Here is a 22,871-nt window from a genome sequence, read left to right as displayed (position 1 = left end):
ATTCTTAAGATGGCCCAGATGGAATCTGCGGATATTTTTCACATTTTCTGGACAAGAAAATTGGCGGAATTCTGTGAAATGGACTCAAACCATTATATTCTCGTAGCTGAGAGTACTGCACTCTAATTGGCAGCCAAACACAATCAAACTAAATCAAACTTCATAAACACACAATGGATGTGTAGAAGTTTGTGAATGAGATCTGGGCACGCAGATTCCGTGTGGGCCTACTACAACTATCCAGCACACAACAGTAGAGTGAAACGTCTCTCACCTTGGTGCAGAGGGTCCTGTTGGTGCAGGTGTAGGTGTGAATGGATGTGCGAGTGCTGATGGTGGTGCGGCGTCACGTTGAACATCTGCAGCCGTGCGATGGGGTCGTTAGCTACAGAAGCCATCCTCTCAACATGTAGCCTCTCGGCCAGCCGCTCAGGGTAGGTCATCTCAGGCCGTAGCTGAGGCCCGGCCAGCGCCAGCCGTTCCCGCTCCAGTGGATTCAGGCCCGGGTGGAAGGAGGCGAACGGATGATGGCCAGCCATGTGTTGGAGACCAATAGGCCCGTGCCGTGCAAAGTGCTCCATGGGGTTAGCGGAAGGATGCAGGCTGTCCAATTCTGGAGGTTTGACCTCGAAGCCTGGCTTCATCCTCTCCATTCTCATCTCCCTCTCTCGGATCTCCCTCTCCCGCATCTCTCGCTCCCGCAGCTCACGCTCACGCATGCCGGGGTCTGCATTGTACAGGCCGGGCATGTGGTAGGCCAGGAGTGGGTCTGCGGGGTTGAGTGAGACGAAGAAAGGATGGTTGCGGTTGGTGGGGGACATGACGTGGGGCCGAGCGTATTCACTGAGCGTGCGCAGGGCGGGTGTGTCAGGGCCGATATAAGGGGGCACAGTGGCGATGGTGGTGGGTGGTGGATCAAAAGAGGTCCGCATATGAGCCGATCCCGCCATCTGGGGTTCACCCATGCGACCCTCATGAGAAGAACTGGAAGCTTTCTATAAAGACAGAGCAGATATTTAGGAGCAAGAAATCGATAATGAAAATGGTTTTGCAGAAATTACCAGATACAAATAGCATTTAATGCAACACATTAGACCAAAACTTACAGCAGCTCTCTCAGCCTCTTTCTCTCTCTCCCGTTCCCGTTCTCTTTCTTTTTCTCGTTCCCTCTCCTTTTCTTTTTCTTCTCGTGCTTTCTGCTCTGCTTCCCTCTTGGCTTTCTCCAGCACCTCCTCCCGCTTTTTTGCCAGTTTCGACGAGGCCAGTGGTGTGAAGTAGAAGTCTGTTCTGGCACATGTGTTGTAACCTCTGTCCAGATGCTTGTAGAACCTATAAACAGGATGGATAGACAGAATAATCAGAATAATCTTTAAAGTTACCACTGTCCGTGTCATTTTTCTGTGTGAAACCTTTCTTCTTTAATGACAGATATAAGCTGTGGAAGAGCAGAAATATTTCCACAGGCTGATTTTGCAGCCAGATTAAAACAAATGCAATTACTTTGTGTCAAATAAATAACCTGTAGCATGTCCTCTCGCTTATATTATACTAGAGCTACTCAATCAATCATTTTTATCTCCAGTGCCATAATGAGCTGCTCTCTCTGTGCATTAGTGAGCTTATTGCTATTCACTGCAAGGGAGCGCGAGACAAGGCCACAGCAGCTCTACAAAGACACGCGCATGTTCTGATGGAGGCTTTCACCGCTATGATGCAGTCATTAATCTGTGCCCTGTCCACGCTTGATGACTGCAGAGGAGCTGAAGCTAAGGCAGGTTTAGTTAGACTGCTACATTGATAGTACTATTTAACGCAACTTTTAAACTTATTGTAACTTAATGAAATTATATTTTATTACATTTGAATAATGTAAAAAAAATGAAATGATTATTGTTTTTATTATTTTTTGTTTGTTTTTATCATTTATTTATAACAAATATTAATTAATATACCATTTTAATATTTTTTTATTATCTACTACACTTATTAAAAATACTATTCAAACCATTCAAACAAATTTAATAAAATAAAAATGTACTAAACGTTATCATTTTTATAATAGATTGTTTTAGTATGTTTTATCATTTTTGAATATTATAATATAAATATTAATTAATGTTTTTATTGTAGTTATTACTGTGATTTAGTAATTGTCAAAAAGTAAAAAATCAATTCTGCAAATAAGCACTTTTTCTATTAAAGAAAATTCTATCGATCATGATAAAAATAAATGATGTACCGTGCAGACTGGCTGGCGTGACTGGGAGTGTTGACAATGGTGGGTGGAGGTGAAGGGCTCCTCTGTGGTGGTGGAGGACTCTCTGGCTCCTCAGCTTCATCCAGTGGCTCTTCTTTAATCTGTACAGGTGGCACAGTGGAGGGTCCTGGGCAGGGCGCACTGACTGATGCAGGCAGGGGCATGGATATGGAGGAGGGTGGCTGCTGCAGCATAGTCATTGAGCTCGCTACAGAGGAAGAGACGGTTGAGGGTGACAGGACGGGCGAGCTGCCTGGCATGAAGGAATGAGGAGGGAAGGGTGGCTGGGAAGGCGCCGAGTGTGAGGCAGAGGAAGAGGAAGGGAGCGGAGGAGCCGGCGGGGGCGCTTGACTTCCTGTTGCCGGAAGGTTTTGGGACTGGGTGAGCACTGGAGGTTGCACTGGTGGAGGTTGTAGCTGCTGGTTTTGAGACATAAGCTGAAGGGGCGGCGGATGGGCGGAGGGAGGGTGGTGCGTGGATAGAGAGCTGAGGGGCTTCAAGGCGGGTGGTGGGGGCAGGTTGGAAGGCATCTGTGGGAATGGGGGGTGGCTGGGATGCTTGTGTGACTGAGGGTTTGGCATTTGTGGGATAGGGGTGGTAGGCGGAGGTTTGATGTGAGGCATAGGCAATGGTGCTGATGGCAGAGGCTGCTCTCTGGGAGGCTGGCTGCCGCTCTGTGAGGAGGATTGCGATTGGGATGGAGGGGAGTGAGGTCGCTGTTGTTGAGACAGGGAGGCAACTTGGGACTGACCCGGGAGAGGTGAAGGGGGGACCTGAGACTGACCGATTGGGAAGGACTGAGCAGGTATAGCATGAGGGTGAGGCATGTGTGACGGCCCCGCCTGCAGAGGGAGGCCCATGGGCGGCATGGGGCAATGTAGTGGAGGCTGCAGGGACTGAGGGCCAGTCTGAGTAGGTGGAGGAGGCTGAGTTATGCCCTGCAGTGGGGAATGGGGTGAGGGCAGCCTCTGCGCCCCTGACTGGATGAGAGACAGCGGACCTGCTGGAGGTGTCTGCTGAGGAGGCATGGAGGTAGGGGGGATGGAGGGGGATGACTGGGATGACAGCGAAGGTGTGCCTGTGGAGGGTGGTGTGGAGGCTGCAGCTGCGGAAGGAGGGGCCGGGGGTAAAGCCCCTGTCTGGCACTGGATGACTGGAGGGTGCTGACCCTGGAGGATCTGTTGCTGCGCTGAGGAGTCTGAGTCACTCTCGTTGTCACGTGGGCTGGGGATGCTGGGAGAGGAGCTGCGGTTGTCCTGGTCAATATCCTTGGGATCGCTGCTGCCCTCATCATTCACACTACGACCGTCCGAGCTCTCACCCTCACCCTCTCCCTCACACTCCGAGGGCGAGTCCGGCCGAAGTTCCTGCAGAAGATGGAAGGAAGGGTCAGTAAATTTGGCCATACCAACATTTGCTGATGACCGAATAATGGGTGCAGTCACAATTAAGAACAAATAACCTTTGCAAATCACAGTCATTGAGATGTAATGAACTAATGACATTTAAAGGATGTGAAATCACTCTAACGTGCAATCACATTGTTACCATAGGTAACAGCAAAAAAATACAACTGTAAATCTAGTGTCTAGTGTCGTTGGACTGAGTCAAATAGAGCTGCCACAAACCCTTCAGTGAACTTTAGTACAAGTTTATTAATGTCTGTTGGATTAATGGAGAGCTATTCTTCCAAGTTAACCTCTAGTTGATCATTTTTCTCCCAAACACATCCCACATGTCCATGCTAACAATAATTTAGCCACATTATCACATATCTTTAGCAGTACTCATCAAACTGCCATCTTTAATGCAGCAGCATGAATTGCAGAACTATACATTGTTATGAAGCACAGGTTAAAATAAAACAAATCTAAGCCGTTTCTGTTTAGAGTTCTATTTCCTATTCTTTTTGAGATGTATACAAAATACTTTTCCTACATAGGATGCTTGTTTACTAGGACTTCACTTACCTGCATTTTAGACTAGACTATAAATATGTTAATGTATAAATAATATAAAAAAACTTAAAGCTATTCTTCATTTTCTCTTTGAGATGTATTGAGATGCTTGTTTAGTAGGAGTTCACTCACCTGCGTTTTAGACTTCTTGGCGCTTGCCCTCTCAGACTCCTCTGTGTCAGAGGCTCCTTTTTCTCTCTGACGTTTGGCACTCTTCATAGGCGATGGCGCCTCTTCCTTTGTCTTCTGTTTTGACAAAATTAAAACATGTTTCCTCTGAAAACAAATTCCTGTGATGCTCAGTGTGATTTTGATGAATAGTCTGTGCACATGGGTCATACCTTGCTGGGTTTCTTCATCGAGTCAGTCTTGCTGTCAGTGCTGGAGGTGCTGGCTGCACTGGGTGAGGTACGCCCGCTGGAGCGCAGATCCTCATTGGTTGGTGAGGCTCTACCATCTGGGCTGGCGGTTTGCTTCTTGCGGCCACTTCGTAGCGTTGACATCTGAACCGATAAAAAAACAACTGATGTAACAAATGGCTAATGCTGCTAAAACACGTTAAATGAAGTTAAAATGGCACTAAAAGGTAGCAAAGTTAGGTGTCTTACTGAGCCGCGGTTCCGTCGAGTCCTCATGCTATGCTTCCCACTGAGTCCATCTTCTTCCTCTTTGACAGGTTTGAACATAAACGGTGGCGGGTCTACAGGCTTCTCGATGGGGGGTAGTTCGCCGTACTTCTTAAAATGGATCCGGCAGTCGGTGCACAGCAGGATGTTCTCGCGACCCCCGTGGTGCCAGTCCTTGGAGGCTGTAAACACAAATTTCAATTCAGCTGAGCTCTGCTTAATAAACATTACACTAACAGGAAATGCTCTAAGGCTAGCCAAACACTTCATAGACATGCTAAGGTCAAATAAGTTGTTTTCGTATCAGACTTGAATGCGATATGAATGCCAACTGCATCAACAGGTCAGAGCATTTAATGAGACAAAAAACAAATGAGTAACTGTCAGATTGGATAAAATTAGAAATGACACGCTCTAATGTCCATCTGCCAGATGAGGTACGGGGCCGAGCATCAGAGCACTCTCAAACTGGGAGTAATTACAGGCCTGCAGAGGGGATTATTATAGTCTCCTGAAGAGTCACCTGTCTCATGGTATCACTCTATTAGGTTAATACTTTCAACACTTCACCTTCGGAACAACTGAAGGACTGAGAAAAAAATAATTGTTTGTTGTTTGTAACACTGTTTGGTCACTCGACAAATCAAAGAATATGGGCAAAAATCTACAACAATTAGCGCCAGGCCTCTAATTTGATTGGACAAGCAGCGTTCCCAGTACGAAACTTTATATTCATGGCATGAACTTAAAATGAAATGACAAACGTTAAATAATATTTCTGACAAAAGATAAATAAACAATAAATATATAAATATATATTTTTAATAAAGATATTTAAGTGTCTAAATGTAAATGATTGAATAGGCTAACTTCTTGTTTATTGAACTGTTGAATTAAAGCAGCATCACACTCGCATTCTGTTGGTCTGAATATCAGCATGGTGTGTGATATTGCTATTTGATAAAAGTTTAATTTGATAAAAAACACAAATATAAATAAAAATAAATAAATGTATAAATATAAAAACATTTTTTATCCTTTCTAAAATGCAAGTTACACATTAACTTATTGAGCTGCTGCATAAAAACTGCATCACACTCGCAGTCATGCTGTTGCTCTAAATAGCAGCATGATATTATGATGTGATATTTAATTTGATAATACATTTTGCACTCACTGGTAGAGAAACAGTGGCGGCAGGCGTAGCCCTTCAGTTCCTGTTCACTGTCTTCACTGTCAAAGTCATCTTCGCTGGCTGAACTCAAGTCCACTGGAAAATAGAAAGAGAGGATGATAAAGATAGGAGACTGTAGTTGTCAAATGATGTTTAAGACAAAACAGAGGACTGTTACACTTAATACATTATCAGTGGCTTTTTTCAGGAGACAAGGATAGTACACATAATTAGAGCGATACCTCCCTGTTCCATCTATTATCGGATATGAGATTTCAGCTGTTTACTTTGAAGAATCACAGAGGGGGATCTGTGCTCTGAAAAGCCATATTAGTCCTGGGAGTTTCAGGGATGTCATGTTTAGCTGTGACAAGAGTCTGTTCTCTGTCTCTAGGGGGAAGAGAGGCAGATTGCACTTACAGAACTCGCTGGAAGGTGGGCGGGAGGGAGTGTTGACGGGAGTGGAGGCGGTGCGGGTCTTGATCCGGCGGAAGACGGGTTGTCTGCGGTGCCTGCGGTGGGCTCTGCAACTAGCAGCCTCTGGGGTTTTCTTCCAATAATAGTAAAAGGTGATCAGCTCCCCCTATGAGATAGCAAACACAAAAACAATCTCATGAGCCAGGAGTTTTAACAAACATTTAGGCAGTCTTACTGTATAAAATTGATCAAAGAAACTCCAAATACTATACAAAAATATTGTTGATCTGTTGGATGTGATGTGAATATGGCTTGATAAGCAAAATAATAGACCACAAATGGCAAAATGATAAGGCAGCTGCACTGACATACATCAGGAGTTGGCTGATGAAACCATTTTATTTTTGATAGTAGAAAGAAAGGAAGGGAGAAGGTATAAAGTCCTGGACAAAGAATCCATGCCAGGTTTGCCAGCAGACCGGCTTGTTGTTCTCTGGCCGTGTCTGTCCCAGGATTAGGCAGTGAAGCTCTCTGAATGCTGGGATATTAGGATCAGTACATTGGTGGCTGCCTGGGTGGCAGGCGTTTGAATGGAAACAAAGGAACATGTCAGGGAGAGCTTTGGCGCTACAAATAGGGAGTAAAATGGCTCCAAGCCCCTGCGCTAGAAGAGTCAATTGAACTTTAATCAAACATTCAGAGGGCGCGCTTGCCAGGGAGTAAGGCATATAAATCCCGAGCACAAAAGCCAGCCAGGAAATCAATACCCTACTGAAACATTAACACATGCAATCATGGATCAGAAGACGCTTTGCTTAGGCAGCCTGCACAAATTAACTGTCGTTTTCCGGACACATTCAAAATAATACACATGCCCTAAAACTGTTGTCTGGTGGAAAAGCAATTACGAATTTTTCCTGTGGTAGTTCCTCTTGTTTCTCTCTTGTACCTTTCGGTTTCTTTCCAATTGAATCATTTGGCTGATTCTGGATATTAATTTCAAGACATTGCATGGGAGTGGCTTGCATGTCAACGGCTGAGCTTTTAACATGCTTTAATGTGTTAATGTTGCAGGAATGAGTGAAGAGGACAGACATGGGGTCTGACAGGGTCTGTTAAACTCAGGCTGAATAGGGCTTGGGTGTCTTTAATGCGTATTGATTGCTTTCCCTCTTTGCTTCGGCTGTTCTTCTTGACATAAATTGGTCATTAAAATGCTGCTCTCCCCAACACATTAACAGCTTTACGGCAAACACTTCAAACTATTCTTGGCAGCAGTGGAAAAACATGTACTTTGATTCCTATCAAGACTATTCATAGGCTATTTTATTGCTTGAGTGAATTTTACTGAACCATATAGATTTGCTTTGGATGCCTGCATATGAATTACATTTACATAAATCACAAAAAATGAAAACGGTCTGATGGAAAGGCTATAAAACTGAGGCTAGCTCAACCGAAGCTAGCATGTCTGACATGGGCAAACACACAAGATAAGTCTCATACTTGCATGTTCTTATATAACATGTTCCCCCCCAAAAAAAGTAATCAAGGTACAGCATAAACACCAAAACAATGGTGTGATCTGAATATGCCACTGAAGAGAAAATAAAAATGTGAAAAATGCACAAATCACAGTTGAAGGACTGAAAAAAGCACATTGAGCAGTAGAGAAGTTCTCAAAATGTTTCCACATGCATCAAACTCAGAGTAGCCCATTTTTGAGTGGCCCGATGGACACACGCAAGAGGAATATCAATTATCACAATTACATCAATTACTTGTGGGTGGTACAAATGCTTGCCAAATGAGAAACACAAGGCTGACAAGCTCAACTTAAAGAATCCCAGCCCAGCTCCTGTGGGTTATTTATCCGATATGATGAGTGGAACATGCAATGGCGAAAGGCCCAGGCCCGAGTCTGAGAGCAAAAGGCTTTTTGGCGGGGTCGCTCAGGGCGCAGGTGCAGGCCAAAGGATGGCAGGCTTCCTGATGTGAAATTTAATTGAAATGTGCAGATCAAAACTGTTCAGCAGGACAGCGGGCAGGCTTTCTTCACAGCCTAATGACTGTTCAGCACCGCATCCCCCTCCCCTTCCTCATGGTTGCCCCTTACTTTTTATTTTCCCTCCCTCTATTTGATGTGAGCTTTGAAGCATGAAACCTCAACTTAATGCTACAGAAGATAAAAAGAAAAGGTCATTTTAGCCCTCAACAATTTTGCCAGAGCACTTTATAGCTCTTAAACATCCTAGAGGAAGGCAGACGAAAAAAAATGTGCCCTGGTTCAGCGTAATAACACTGTGAAAGGAATCACTGTGGTCATTCAAAAGTAATTTAGTCCATAGGCTATCAAGACAGGTGTCAAGGTTGGAAAAGAGCTGACAACCACGGGCGAAGATAACGCAGCGAAGTTTAATGCAATCTGCTGAAGCAATATGTAGAGAAGTAGGGGAACGAGGATGAAAAGAGTGATGAAATGTTTTGAGAGGATCATCTGTGATGATGACAAATTTCCTCGGGTGATAACTGTACGATGGAGAGCTATAGAAAAATCCCCTTTCAAGCTTGAGGAGAGGAGATGGAAGAGGAAATATGATTTCATGTGAAGCATGGAGGGGCTGTGCCAAGTCACGGCTCTGGGTTTGTCTCTCATCCCTCACTCGTTTCAGCGCTGCCCATTCTTTCTGACAAAATGTTGCTGGATTGTTCGCCACACAGAAAAAAAAATGCAATATTTTTCAAGGTGTAGCACAGAAACATAGGACAGGCAAAGAAGCTATTTAGTATTTTTTAAAGGGAGATGTCCTACTGTGAAGTAAAATAAAAGATGACATCTGGGGGAGGAAATGTCTCCTGTGAGTTTCAGTTTGTAGTGAAGGTCTATGAAGCTGGATGCACATAGTGAGTTAGTGTCAAGTGCTAAGACTGACAGCTTGAATAACAAAGCCAGGACTTGTGTGTCAAGGTAGGTTTGTTGGAGGCAAAAGTGAGATTTCTCTCTGTTATCTGTAGTGAGCATCATAATGTCAAATTTAAGCATTTCCTTGTTTCTTTACACACTAATGTACAAAACATTATGGCAAGGCAAAAAAGCAAACAACCACTAATAATATTTTTAAAGACATGGCTCACCCATAAAAAAAAAAAAAATAAAAAAAATAAATTCAGCCTTCATGCTGTTCCACACCTGTGTAACAAAATATGTGATTTTTTTTTTTTTTTTATATATATTTTTTATTTACCCCCCCGTAAATTTGACGTCAATGTGCACACTGTTTGGACCCCATTGACTTTCATTGTTTTGACAAAAACTGTTGAAACATTCTTCAAAATATCATACTAATTTGTTTGAATGTGAGGGTGATTAAATGACGACAATTTTCATTTTTGGGTGAACTCTCTCTTTAAGGGTGTGTAACATTTTTAAAATGATTTGTGGTACAAATAGCACAAATACTCAAACTAAAATATATACATTTTCCTGAATAGCTTGTCCACCCCAGACCAGGATAAATGCATACAGCTATTAGTGTATGTGGAATTTCCTCCATTAGCCCCGAATCTTTAAGAAGAGTGTGTGCCAGGGAGCGGGAGATACTGACAACGTAAGCTTGGAATTATGAGGCATTTCAGAATGCTTCCATCTGCAGAATTTTTCTGGAGGGTGGATTATCTGACAAGGAAGGGGCTTACCTCCTATCACGGCACAGAGAAACGCTTTTCCACTCTGATTTCACCTCGAGAAAACCACCGATGTGGGAGCATGCAAGCACAGACTGTAATTTCCAACAGATTACACTTTTTTTTCTCTCATTGCAGCGGACCATTCGGGAGAAACCATAGCTGGACCTTCTGGTCATGTGTGCGTCTGTGTGTAGGACGGGTGTGAGGCCTAAACTCCTGTATTTATACACTCATCCGCACTCAGGCCTGGACTTGAACAGATGGTTTCTGTTTTTCCTGGCAGATTTGTGACGAAGCCACAAAAGGCCCCTGCTTTGACAGTGAGCCAAACGGTTAAGGCTGTAGCTGACAAATACAGGGGAAGGAGAGCCGCAGAGAATGCAAGGGAGGGCAGCGAGAGGGGAGAGAAAATGGAAGATAGCAACAGACAATCAAACCCGCCTGAAAAAAACCTCAAGAGCATTTGCTTGGTTAAACAATACAAAAAATTTGATATGAGAACATTTGGTCACTAGGTACAGACAGGCAATGTGCAGCTGTAAACATTAATTAGTTGAGTTGGCCCGTGTGCTTTCTGGTTCTTACATGGAACCGACTGTGCCCAAGTACATGCAGGAGGGAGAGACATGCAGTGGTAATAACAAATTCAATCCTCTGTCACAAAAAAAGAAAGCTGAAAGAAGTTTGACTCTCTTATGGCACTGTACTTTATAGCCTTTTAAATACTGGATACTTACAATGTTGTCTTCAACAATTTAATACAGTACAATATACTTTTTGTACATTATACAAAATATCAGCATTATCGCACAAATTTTTTGTTTAAAAAAAAAACGTTACTACAGAGTATATTTACTGTAACCACTAAGATTTCAGTTGATCGCTTGGCATTTTTAAAAAAAATGCCTTGCCACCAATTTTTACTCCCACTCCAGGCACTCCATATTGACGGTCAAAATAAATGCTGCTGTTATACTGTCTGAGAAGAGCCCTGAAAAATCACATTGAGAGGAGATGTCTATTACTGTAACCTTGCTCCAAAGTCAACAAAGCAATGTAGCACACTGCAAAAACAGGCTCCATTCAAACACCATTGCCCAACCTTTTGGTTAAATCGGGCAAAATTCGAGAGAAAAAAAAAAGTGCACTACAATGGCCTTGGCTGATGAGCGGAGTATAAAAGGATGTTAAATAGACAGCGAATCCCTGCTGCGCTGTCGCTTTCTGTTGGAAAAGAAATAAGCCGTGTGCGCTTGCAGGTCAACGAGGCACAAGCAGAGGAATCAGCAGTTGTGTTTCCCTGCTTTAAGCGCTTTCAGTCAATGGAGGCAAAAGTACGCCACAGCAAGACTTTTTGATGGGGGTCGATCTCTTTAATCCAAAAGATCAAGTTGTACAGCCACAGCTTTGTTCAGAAAGCCAGACAACAAACAATACACAGGCTATGCATGCCCACTTTTCATACACACTAAACAGAAATAATTATCATTTATTTGTATAGCCTATCTGGAGGAAGTCTAAACCATAAAAAATGGCCAAGTACACTAAGATCAAAAACATTTCCAAAAACAACATTTACCAAACCAAGCAGACAATTTTATCACGACTGGACAGCTGCTGGCGATCGAGCAGGCCGCCAGTTTTAGCCATTTTAATTAGTGCCCAACCCTCAATACCTCTAATCACACAAGCGCCTCTCTAGGGCACTGGCTGCAGGGCTAACATCTTTGCAATGAATTCAATTTGACATTTATACAGATCGCACCAGGGCAAACATCTGCTACAAGGTTGTACCGAGAACAGTTCTATAATCTTGGCCATCTTAGCTTGAAAATTACAGGGCCCGAGGGCCAGGGCTGCCTCCTTACACAATTGAATCTTCTGCAACGCCAGCAATGCAGCTGGATTACACCATGGCTGCTTTACGGTATGGCTGTTTTTCCAACATGATGGAAAATGTCCCTTATACATCTCTGCCCACATTACAGAGTCTCTGTATTGTGCAACCTAATGTTCTTTCTTCCTGCAGGTGCAATTTAATCAAGCTTTGGAGCGTTACCAGCTAGTCCGCACCCTCCTAAAACAAGGGTCTACCTAGCATTCAAAAGCCAGGGGCAGATTTCCAAAAGGTTAAAGCACACAGACTATTGTCGCAAAGTGCTGCAATCATACCAAAATTTCAGATTTACCAGAGACAGACCAATGTGCCCTTTAATATGAGAAGCATCTGGAAATCTTCCAAAAAACCCTACATAAAATATTAATAATTACTTAAATTCAAATAAAATAAAAGTCAGTAGATAATAAGCTGTCAAATACAAATAAATAAATAAATAAAATAAAGGAACACACTTTTGGGCATTTAAAATGCATTAAAAATTATCATAAAAACAATCTGCAATAGTTTGTTTCGAATTAGATCATTTGCAGCTTAAATTTATGTTGCTGTGCTTACTGGTTTGATTTGTAAGCAATAATTTAAAACAAATAGGTCTAAACCACTACAGAAAACTATCAGAAGAGTACAAAGTACAAAAAATCTTTCTGGGACAGCACACGGGCAGAACTGCAAAGCCGTGTTATCTGTGATCTGTAGACACATCATGCCGGGTTTGTTTGGGAACATTTCTTACACCAGAACACAAATAATTCCATGACGTTGTCTTTCAAGTGGAGGAAATGGTGGCAGCGAAAAGAGCAGAGACAGTAAGACGACACACCCACTTCCCCAACTTCCTCTTTTATTTGACTTCATATAAAAGCATTCCAAAGAGCTAGTCAGGCCTGGTGTGTTTGCACAGCAGTGGGTGCTTAGCCTTGGCACCGGCTCTTTATGACAAACCCAGCTCATAAGTGCTGAGGGGGAAAATGGGGAGAAGCAGAAAAGCTGCACTGTATCACCCTCCACGGCCCTGGGCATTTAAAAACGCTACGGTCATATCAAATCCTGGACCAGATGACCTGGAAGAAATTCACAGGAAAGATTCTTCAGCAGAAAGGCTGGCATTTGAGTAGCAGGAAAGGTTTTCATCTTGGATGGATGAAGGAAGGAGTTTCAGAATATGCTCAGAGTCCCACAAAAAAGAAAGATTTGGGAAAAGAAATGGGAGAGAGGGAGAAAAATAAATCAAGCTTTCCGCAGGGTATTGACTGGCACTTACACACAGAGCTGGCTTTCAGCACAAAAGCAACTTCAATCTTAAGCAAAGTAGGGCTTTTTAGAGAACACTCGCTGTTCTTATTGTATATTGAACTAACCCCTCAACCCTGCCCTTCAGCAAGACTGTTGTGCCTCCATGTCTTCTTTTTCCATCATTCTTTCTTCTTGTCCTGGTTTTTAGAGGCTGGCTTGTTTATGCATGCATGTACATTATTAAATAAATGGAAAAAAATGTCTCCATTAGAATGGGAATTGATATTAATTCAAAATAAAATAATTTTCAAAAGTCCTGTCAAGGGTTACAACTTTATATAAAAAAAAATTTTAGGCAAAAAAAAAAAAAAAAAAAAGCAGACAATTGCAAAACCATTATTTCTTCTGAAAACTGCCAGTCATAAAAGAAAATAAAGAAATAAGCAAACTATTTTAGTATTCGGTCAATGCTAAAATGATATCAAGATGTTAATTCGCAGAATTACAGGATTATTAAAGCCTTCAATTATTCTTTCCTTGTTTCAGGTCAACATAAAAATCAACGAGTAACAAATTTCAGGTATTTGGGAGTGTACACACACAAAGAGTTATTTACGCTGTATTTCACTTTGTTCTTTCATCAACAGGGACATACAATTAACTCATTAAAATGGGCTCATTTAAAATATGTATTTACAGCCAGAGGAATACGTGTTGTTGCAAGAAGAGTGAAACTATCAATGACTGTGGTACTTTAAGGGTGACAGGCCTTTACACAGATTCCCTTCTGCTAGCAGGGATCCTCTTTATTGAGTAATCATTGAGCTAAGTCAATACCCCATAAAACATGCACTTGATAACCAGCCTATTAGCCAGAGATTGTGTTTTAGTCTATCTGACATGACACTGAGGACACCAGTAAAGCTAACAGCTGATCTGATAAAACATTGATAAAAACATGTTTGGTACACAATTCATACTGTACTTAAGTATGCTATAAGAATGTTAAAGAAGTGTTGAACTTTTATCAACCCTAAAAAACACACAAAACATTTTTTTTTATAAATCAAAATTAATAAATAACATTTAAAATGTATATAATATACGTCAAATTTATTTAGAGTACAAGTTTTTAATGGTAAACAGTTAATGAAAAACAATCTAGATATCTTCTAAATATGTTCATGTCAACAAGCTCCTCATGTCATGTTGAACTAAACAGATGAATCCTAACTTTACTCATGCAGTGGTGAGACTATCAGCCATGACCTTAATACACTTTAATGAAAACAATAAAAACTTAATCTGCTATGAATACTGTGAAATGCAAAGTAACATGCATTTAAAAAATTTATTTCACCAATTAATTTAAAAATGCAGTCTAAAAAAAAAAAAAAAAAAACTAATTTCAAAAAAGGTAAAATGACATTTCTCCATTTATTACTTGCACTGTGCATAGAAAACAAAGAGTTTAACAAATAATACTTTGCACTTAAAATAAGTTTGTAGCTGTACAGAGCTTTAACTAAATGTTATATAAACAGTCATGTTTCTGTTTTGACTAAACACATGTCTCAGGGCCCCTGTACAAGCACCTAACACTGTTAAATCTAATATTCAGGCACTCAAGATCATTCAATCATTTTCTCAACCTCACCGTTTTCGAAACCACTAAGACATAGCTTCAGTTTCAAAACATGAAAAACCACAGTGAAAAGGAGTTAACTTGTTTTAGTGTCCAACCATGAAAAATGTTTTCAATAGGAAAAAAATGACTTACCGTCTCCTTGTTAGGGAGCAATTCTTTCCGAATCCTAAAAAAGTTCTTCCCGTACTGCCTTAAACCCTTTATGAATCGTTTCTGTTGAGAAAAGAAATGAGAAAAACATTTAAAATTACATTTTTAAAAGCACCCGTAACAATTGACATGAAGCACTTCACATACATTACATTGTGAACTGCAAGGGGAAGAAAACAATGTTGTGATCTTAATCTGAAAATCTCTGCTTGTGCTAGCACAGCTTTGCTACAGTGAAAAAAATGAGGGGAAATGACAACAAAAGCAGGAATAGAAGCTGAGATTAAACCACAGCGGAGTAGAAACGCGATGGCAGCTCGTCTAAATCTTAGTGAAAGTTCAGCAAGGTGATATGCATATGAGGGTCGCACAACACTGAAGTTCAAAGCTGAAACTGAACTTCAATAAGTTGCGACGAATCACAACACACTTCTCTCTGATCTTACAATTTGCACGCTCGCACTTCAAACAGCTGCCTGAGTCCTGCGCAAAGTACTAGAATTACAAACCCATTTGCTTACAGTTACTGCAAACAAACAGAACTTAAGCTAACAGTGTTAAAATAACCAGGTTTGTGAATGTGAAAAATGACTGAAGCTTTAAACAAGTATAGATATCAAATAAAACATTCACTTAATAAAACAATGAGAAAACAACTTTTACAACACAAACCGAAGAGTAACTTCAAAAATAAAACGTGTTGACACAGACTGCTGTAATATAAAAGTAGAATGTGAAGCTTGAATGCTTTTCTATTCCTTTAAGAGCCACAGACTGTGTGAGCCATAAAAAGCGGAGGCAGAAACATTCATAACCAGCGAAGCAGACAACCAGCAGATTTACTTTCTTGTTCCAGCGGCGAGCCCCGCTCCACAGTAATCTCAGTCAACGGTCCTCAACAACCAAACTGTTCGGAAAGCCTGGGAAAAGTCCACTCGGCACACGACCCAAATCTCTACGTCCACTCATAGGCAGTAAAAAAATTGAGCTGCAAATCCACAGAGTCTCCGAAGGTACGTCGTTTTTTTTTTACGAGCAAGAGATAGCTTGTCACTCTCTGCTCCTCCACTACAAAGGGGAAGGCTTTACATGTGATCTTTCTGCTAGAGAGCCTCTGGTCTGCGGCTGGCTGGAAAACCTGGAGCGGAGTCATGCGATGCATGGCGGATCGCAGCAGTTGTGTCACACATGCATTTTCTGAGAGCTCTTTTTAAGTGTGTGTGCGGTATGTACATCACCTCTACGTCTGCGCTTCTCATTACTCAAACTCCAACCCCCTTATGGTGGCTTTTACAAGGGAACCATACGGTATCACAATGCACAAACTAGTGAGAAAAATTGAAGGCAACCTTCGTAGAGGTTTTAGATGTGGTAAAACGATACAAGTCGTTTGCAAAACCAGTCGTGGATTTCCTCTGGCATTCTCAGCCAACTTCTCAAATGCATACTACTTATGTAACCAGGAACGGTTTACACATGGCGTTTAAAAGAACAATCTGCAGTGAGAAGAGAGGGAGTATTACTTGTTTGTCTTAAGATTTATGCCTCAAAGCTCTGAAAACTTGCAATAAATTAGATGTGAGTATAATGAAATTCCTAATCCTGCAAATTAAAACTACAAGCCTTTTAAAGTAGATCTAGCCTTGTCAGGACAACCATAACGGGTCGAGATACGCAAAAGCATTAGAAACAAAATGACCACAGATGACACTTTTCATCTGGTGTGGTAAAGAGGCGGATGATTAACCAGCAGGTGGTGCAATGTGCAAAACGAGCGTGTGATGATCTTTAAATGCACCAATGACTAAAGTACTAGTTATGAGTTAGGGCATGTCAGACTCTCCAAGTATAAAGTTATTTTACTCAATGTTTTCAAGGGCTTAACATTGAGGCAAGCAAAATAACAGGACCAGGGGGAGAAAAAAGTTAAGGAGATAAATTAGACTCAAAATCTACAAAGTCTATGTTTACACCCTGGTGACCCAGACCAGGACCAGCATTTGGCACTGGGACCACGGGCAACAACAACAATTTTAATCTCACACTGGTGAGTATCTAACAGTCTCATGTGTTAATCAATCCCCAGCCTGGTGACTACAGGTCTAAGGTGTGAACATGTTCATTTTGTTGAACACATTAAGCGTTAAAGGGATCCGAGCGCGCCTTCATTATCTGAGGTCCCGGATCCTGACCGGCAGGACAAAAATCAATTACACCTGCCAGAGCGGCACATGTTAGCAGCCTGATTATGTCACCTTAATTATGTTTCCACTACTGTAATATTTACAGTGCACTGCAGGCAGGAGTCTACGTGCGCGGTTGTCTCGTTCGTTGCATGTCGGCTCCACTTTAAGGCTCCATTTCAGCTGCCTGGGCTCGCTGCACTCTGAGCGCAACTAATAAATCATCCACCAATCTGCTCCCTGAATTGCTCTGCCTCTGCTACGATTGCTCCGGCCCGCCGTTGCTAGGCAACAGGGCAGATAACGGGAGGGGCTGGAGAGCGAGGGGAGAGTGGAGGAGGGGTGAGAGGGGGAGGCGAGCGCTACCGAGTCACCAGCAGCCCTCTCTGTCGAAACAACAGGCTTCTTTCTGTCAAAAATTGTTCCAGTGCGCTGGCTCTGCTTTCTGCCTCTCTCTCTCTTTCGGCTCGACAGTGCTCTATTGTAAAAGAGAGCGGTGAGAAGGGAATACAACTGAAAAGGCTATTGTGATGCGTGCGCACTTCCTGCCTAAATCATAATTGTTAAAAGCTGTAAAACTGGTTAAGATCATTCAAGCATGTACAAACAGATGGTGTCAGAACACTCCATACAAAACACACTACGTGGGTCCAACACACACTCATGCACTCTTCAGATACCAAGAATGCCTAACATTTAGCTCTATAGCACAAACACACAAGGGTCTTATGAAACCAGTGTGCTTGGCCTTTCGCTGAGGCTGACCTGCTATGGGCGAAGACGAATGAGCAGAGTATACAATTACAGTCACAGACAGCACAGCACACAAATATGACTTGACGGCAATGATGATGGCATTTTCACACACAAAGCAACCACAAAGAGGGATGAGAGCCAGCCCACATCCTGTCCATTTCGACCTTACATAACATCAAAGCCACAACAGAAAAGAAGAGAGACATGGGGGAAAACTATCATAGGCCCAGCCGTAGTATCAGTCCTATTAATATGAGCTTCTAGATCAGGCCGCCGCTGCCGCCACTTAAGCATTTGCTTAGCGCTCGAGTCTATAAATATGCATAGATTTAGCTTAACCGCAGCTTTTCTTGTGTACTGTGTAAAACCAAAGGTGACAGGAAATTCTCCAACACACCCTTCCTGCCTGCGCAAGTCTCATGGCAATAAAACGGTCTTTAAATCTGAGCGCTAGTGACTCCACTTCAAACATAACTAAAATAGTCCAGTGACATAAAATATCTCCTACCATCTCAGTGGTCGTCAACTAGTGGGTCACATGAATTATTTAATATAATAAATTGTATTTTTTATAATAAAATTATAATACGTTATATATTTTTGCATATAGTGCTTCACTGAATTTTGATCTGTTTTTAGTCTAAAATTAGTGTCATGCAATTAGGGTTTTATTTTTTACTATTTTCATTACAAAAATATGTACTTTACTATACTATTTTATTCCGTATAACATAATATTTATATTTCATAATATAATAATATTATAATTATTCATACAAGTATATTTCAAAGCTGGATTTTAAGGACATTTTAGTTTACTGTGTTGTGTCATCACTTGATGTCCCATGTAAATTCTGGGTCCTGAAGCAAAACCAGTTTAAAACCACTGAACTATACAAACATGCAACCTTCCATGTGGGTGGCCCGCAGGAAAAAGTCATAATCTGCTGTACTGGGGGTATTCTTCCCTTCTCCAAAGACTCACCTCCCTTTATTACTGTGCAATGAGATTAATATTAAGGAGTAGGGAGGTGTTTTTTTGGAGAAATTGTGCAGGCTTCTTAGATCACCACTGGGGGGCTACAATCTTGCCAGGTTGCCCGCTGCCACACAGAGCATTTCAACTATCTGGAGCTTGACGCTGTCATTTGTCAACTTGTGACAAGCTCAAGATAATACACAGCAGGGCAGAGCAGCAGATAGCAGTCGTCACTGTGCTCATATATCAGACACCCTGAAACAGCACTCAGTGCTCTTTACTGGCTGTTTCTCAAAACACAGTGAGCTGCATTTTTGGGCATCACAGGCACATTCAAGCTCAGCCTCTCTTAAAAGGGATAGTTCACTCAAAAATTAATTTACTCACCTTAACGTAATTCCAAAGCTGTATGACTTTTTGTTCTTGTTCTTTGGTCTAAAAATTACGACGATCAGATTATGACTGAATTTATATTTTTTAACTATCTACCCTCTATGTTACCATTCAAAAGTTTCAGGTCAGTAAGATTTTTTAAATATTTTAAAATCTCTGTTGTCTCTAATGTTTTTAGTCTCATGTTTACCAAGGATGCATTATTTTCTGATAAAATAGTAAAAATAGCAATATTGTGAAATATTACTACAATTTAAAACAGCTCTGTTCTATTCTGGCATATTTTAAAAGTTAATTTGCAATGTCAAAGCTGAAATCCCAGCATCATTACTCCAGTCTTCAGTTGTACATGATCCTTCAGAAATCATTCTAATATGCTGATTTGGAGAAGAAACACTTCTTACCAATGTTGGAAAAAATTTGAATAGAAAGTTCAGCATTTATTTGAAAAAATATTTTTTGTAAAACTAAGTCTTTACTGTTTACCTTTTGATAAATTTACTTCAGCGTATTCGAGTAGTTGAGCTCATCCTTAGAGGAAATACAGAAAAAAAACCTCACAGGGGGCTAATATTTCTTACACTGCATTACTAAAATGGCTTACAAGATTAAAGGGTGTTACATATGACATGCCATTTTAGAGCATTACCGCGGAAAAGAATTCTCCCGATAAACTGTGGCACGGGAAAAGAAATAAAATGGCACTCTCTTCCTCTCTGTGGCTGAAAGCGCTGCAGGCTAGTTGAGAAGAGAGGCTCCGAGGGCCGGGTCGAGCGGCTGAGGGAGACGGGTGACAAGTGACCCTGAAGAGGGGATGATTCTGTCATTTCTGAGACAGTCACTGTCACTTTTATTCACATTTCAAAAAGGAGCGATGGAAAAAGAGCAGGAATAATGAGGCCGTGGACCTGCAGGCAGAGAGAGAGAGGGAAAGCAAGGGATAATAAATAAATGAGGAGCAGCGGGGCTGGTGCGAGTGTCCAAGGTCAGGGGTACATTTACACCTGTCCCTCAAGGCTGCAGGGCTGCAAAAGCACAACTTGAAATCAGATCAGGGGGAGCGGTGTCCTTGACAGTGCAGTGGTGGCCTGGCTGGGTTACAGACGGGGAGGAGGGGGCAGCTTGCCTGCCCCAACAGCCTCCTGAGGGGTGTGCGCACGCCACAGAGAAAAATACCAACAGTGGTGTAATCGAGGCCTGCGCTCATGCAGTATTTATTCAGCATCTCTATTATTCATCTCAGACAGACTGTTATACAGTTCGCTTCACACACGCGTGCGTCTCTGCGTACATTAAAAAACAGGCCCACACTCAGTTAAACATGCCGATGCAAATCGATACACACAGCTAATTTATCTTTTTTAATGGGCTTGCTGGCACCATTAACATGAACACTACTTTTAAAATTCAGCCTTGTAGCTTTTATTGAGTGTGTACATATTTACATATACACACACACAACATGAGCATTGATTTAATAAAAAAAAGCTGCAGCATACTAAAGCCTGTTGGGATGGAAATAACCTAATAAACATTTAGGAGACTTCTTGAAAGTGTGTGTTGCTGAAAGTACGTTTAAAAGAAATCTAGTTTATTAGATGACAACTATGAATGGAGTGAGTTTGAATGTGAATGAATTAGGGTGACCAGATTTCTCATGGTGGAATACAGGACAAGGCGGAATTATTTCTCATATAAATTATTTTGTGATAAAGATATACATCTGACAAGGCCTAGTTATTTTATTTTTGTTATATAAAAAAGAAGCAAATTATAAACTATAGGACAAAGATATACATAAACTATGTTTTTCAGGTACATGTTTATTTAACAAGTATAATAGGCCTATATTTATTTACCATCTTTTGTTGTTTGATTAACATTAATTACACAGACAGGTATTTTAGGCTGCTGTGACTTTAAGACCGAATGCTTTTACTGTATTAATTTGAGATACTTACTGGGCATTAAATCTTGATATACTCTTTTTGAAGATCCTCATTAAATGTACACATGCTTCTTTGACATCCTTATGTCTGACTTGATCTCCTAGGCACTCTCTAATATCCCGGCTTCTAACTGCGAGTTAATCGAAAACAAATTGTTATTGGATTTCTCCAAAATATACTATGACGAGATTGTTACCTTTGATTAGACTATTCTCACATGACAGAAGACTACTACTCACTTTTATGATCACCTAACAAAGACCTTAGGAAAGAAGAAATACAGGACAAAAGATGATTTTTTTTCATTATAAGTCGGGACACTAAAAATAGAGCTGAAATACGGGACTGTCCCAGGGAAAATGGGACGTCTGGTCACCCTAGTATGAAAGGAGTTTTGGCACTGGGTGCAGACCATGAAAATGTTATAAGGTCTTTTATTGTTATAAATAAAAGGTTTACCCAAGGGATTCTACACTAGATGCCTATGTCAAACCCTTCATGGACTGTTTAAAGGTAAATGTATAATTGCTTTTCAGGCTATTATCGACACAACAGATCTCTTTCCACCTTTTTTCCGTATACTATAAAGCACAATTGAAAGCACAAATTGCTTTCAGGTACACAGATCAAGACTAACACGAGCTGACCAAGACTTTGTTTCCCCCTCCTTTGCTTCTCCCTCACAGGGAAGATTTATTCCACAGGCCATAAACAGGATGCAGCTGCCCTGTTCTGCTGGAGGAGCTGGAATCCTGAGTGCTTTTCAGCAGACGACAAAGAGCCAGCAATGCAGCGAAATCCGGCCTTCCCTCTCCACATAATGAAGAAAGTTAACTCGTTCACTCACCACTTCGTCTTCCGACCAGCACTTCTCAATCAGCTTGGGCACTGGTTTCTTCACCAACCGCTGCAGGGCTTTCCCGGCATCATAGCTGCTCTCATGAAGCTGTGTGAAAGAAGACATTAAATGTTAGCCCTTTTGGAAATGTATCTTTACAAGCTACTCATTACTAACTAGCTAATTATCTGTTTGAATCTCAGCTAGAGTGACAATAGTACACTTACAATAATGTTTATTAAGTTACGTGTTATTACTAAATGCTAATACAAGTTTTAGAGAATTGAAAACACCAAATACAAGTGAACACTAATTTAACCTTCACTTGAGTCAAAAATACTAAAATCTAATAAAATTAGAAAACATCCTAATTTAACTACTGTCAAACAGCAGCATTTAATTAACTATTCGACTATAAAAAAATGTGTCATGAAAAACAGCAATGCTACTTTTCCAAGACGCAAAAAAAAAAAAAAAAAAAAGACTCACAGGAAAAGGGACTAACAACTATTTGAAAACCGCTAACAACAACTAATCACACTACTGCAAAACAGTGAAGTTAGTAGTGCTGCAACTTTTAGTTAGTTACTCCACAGTTCATTGTTACAATGTGGGGTAACTGTCATATGTGATTGCAATCGACTCATTTTTCCCAGTGTAAGGACAGCCTGAACACTTTAACAGTGATTGGATCTCTATAAAAGTGACAGATAGGGTGAGTTT

At 41.2% G+C, this 22,871-nt stretch overlaps 1 protein-coding gene across 4 annotated transcripts in view; it reads right to left on the bottom strand.

Annotated features, from left to right (window-relative positions):
* Window positions 1-22,871, bottom strand: part of rerea (arginine-glutamic acid dipeptide (RE) repeats a) — a 108,559-nt gene that overhangs the window by 3,122 nt on the left and 82,566 nt on the right. For all 4 annotated transcript variants that reach the window (XM_084099487.1, XM_084099488.1, XM_084099489.1 and 1 more), the window contains 10 exons: window positions 22,158-22,256; window positions 15,033-15,113; window positions 6,436-6,598; window positions 6,019-6,111; window positions 4,824-5,023; window positions 4,557-4,718; window positions 4,348-4,461; window positions 2,240-3,624; window positions 1,107-1,329; window positions 275-995 (listed from right to left, as the gene is read on the bottom strand). In XM_084099487.1, the coding sequence (XP_083955613.1) occupies window positions 275-995; window positions 1,107-1,329; window positions 2,240-3,624; window positions 4,348-4,461; window positions 4,557-4,718; window positions 4,824-5,023; window positions 6,019-6,111; window positions 6,436-6,598; window positions 15,033-15,113; window positions 22,158-22,256 (3,241 nt within the window). The remainder of the gene's footprint in view (window positions 1-274; window positions 996-1,106; window positions 1,330-2,239; window positions 3,625-4,347; window positions 4,462-4,556; window positions 4,719-4,823; window positions 5,024-6,018; window positions 6,112-6,435; window positions 6,599-15,032; window positions 15,114-22,157; window positions 22,257-22,871) is intronic.

Source organism: Abramis brama (assembly GCF_963993115.1).
Source record: "Abramis brama genome assembly, chromosome: 22".
Lineage (NCBI taxonomy): Eukaryota > Metazoa > Chordata > Actinopteri > Cypriniformes > Leuciscidae > Abramis > Abramis brama.
The sequence above is the reverse complement of the archived record's forward strand: the minus strand, read 5'-3'. Positions and strand labels throughout refer to the sequence as shown.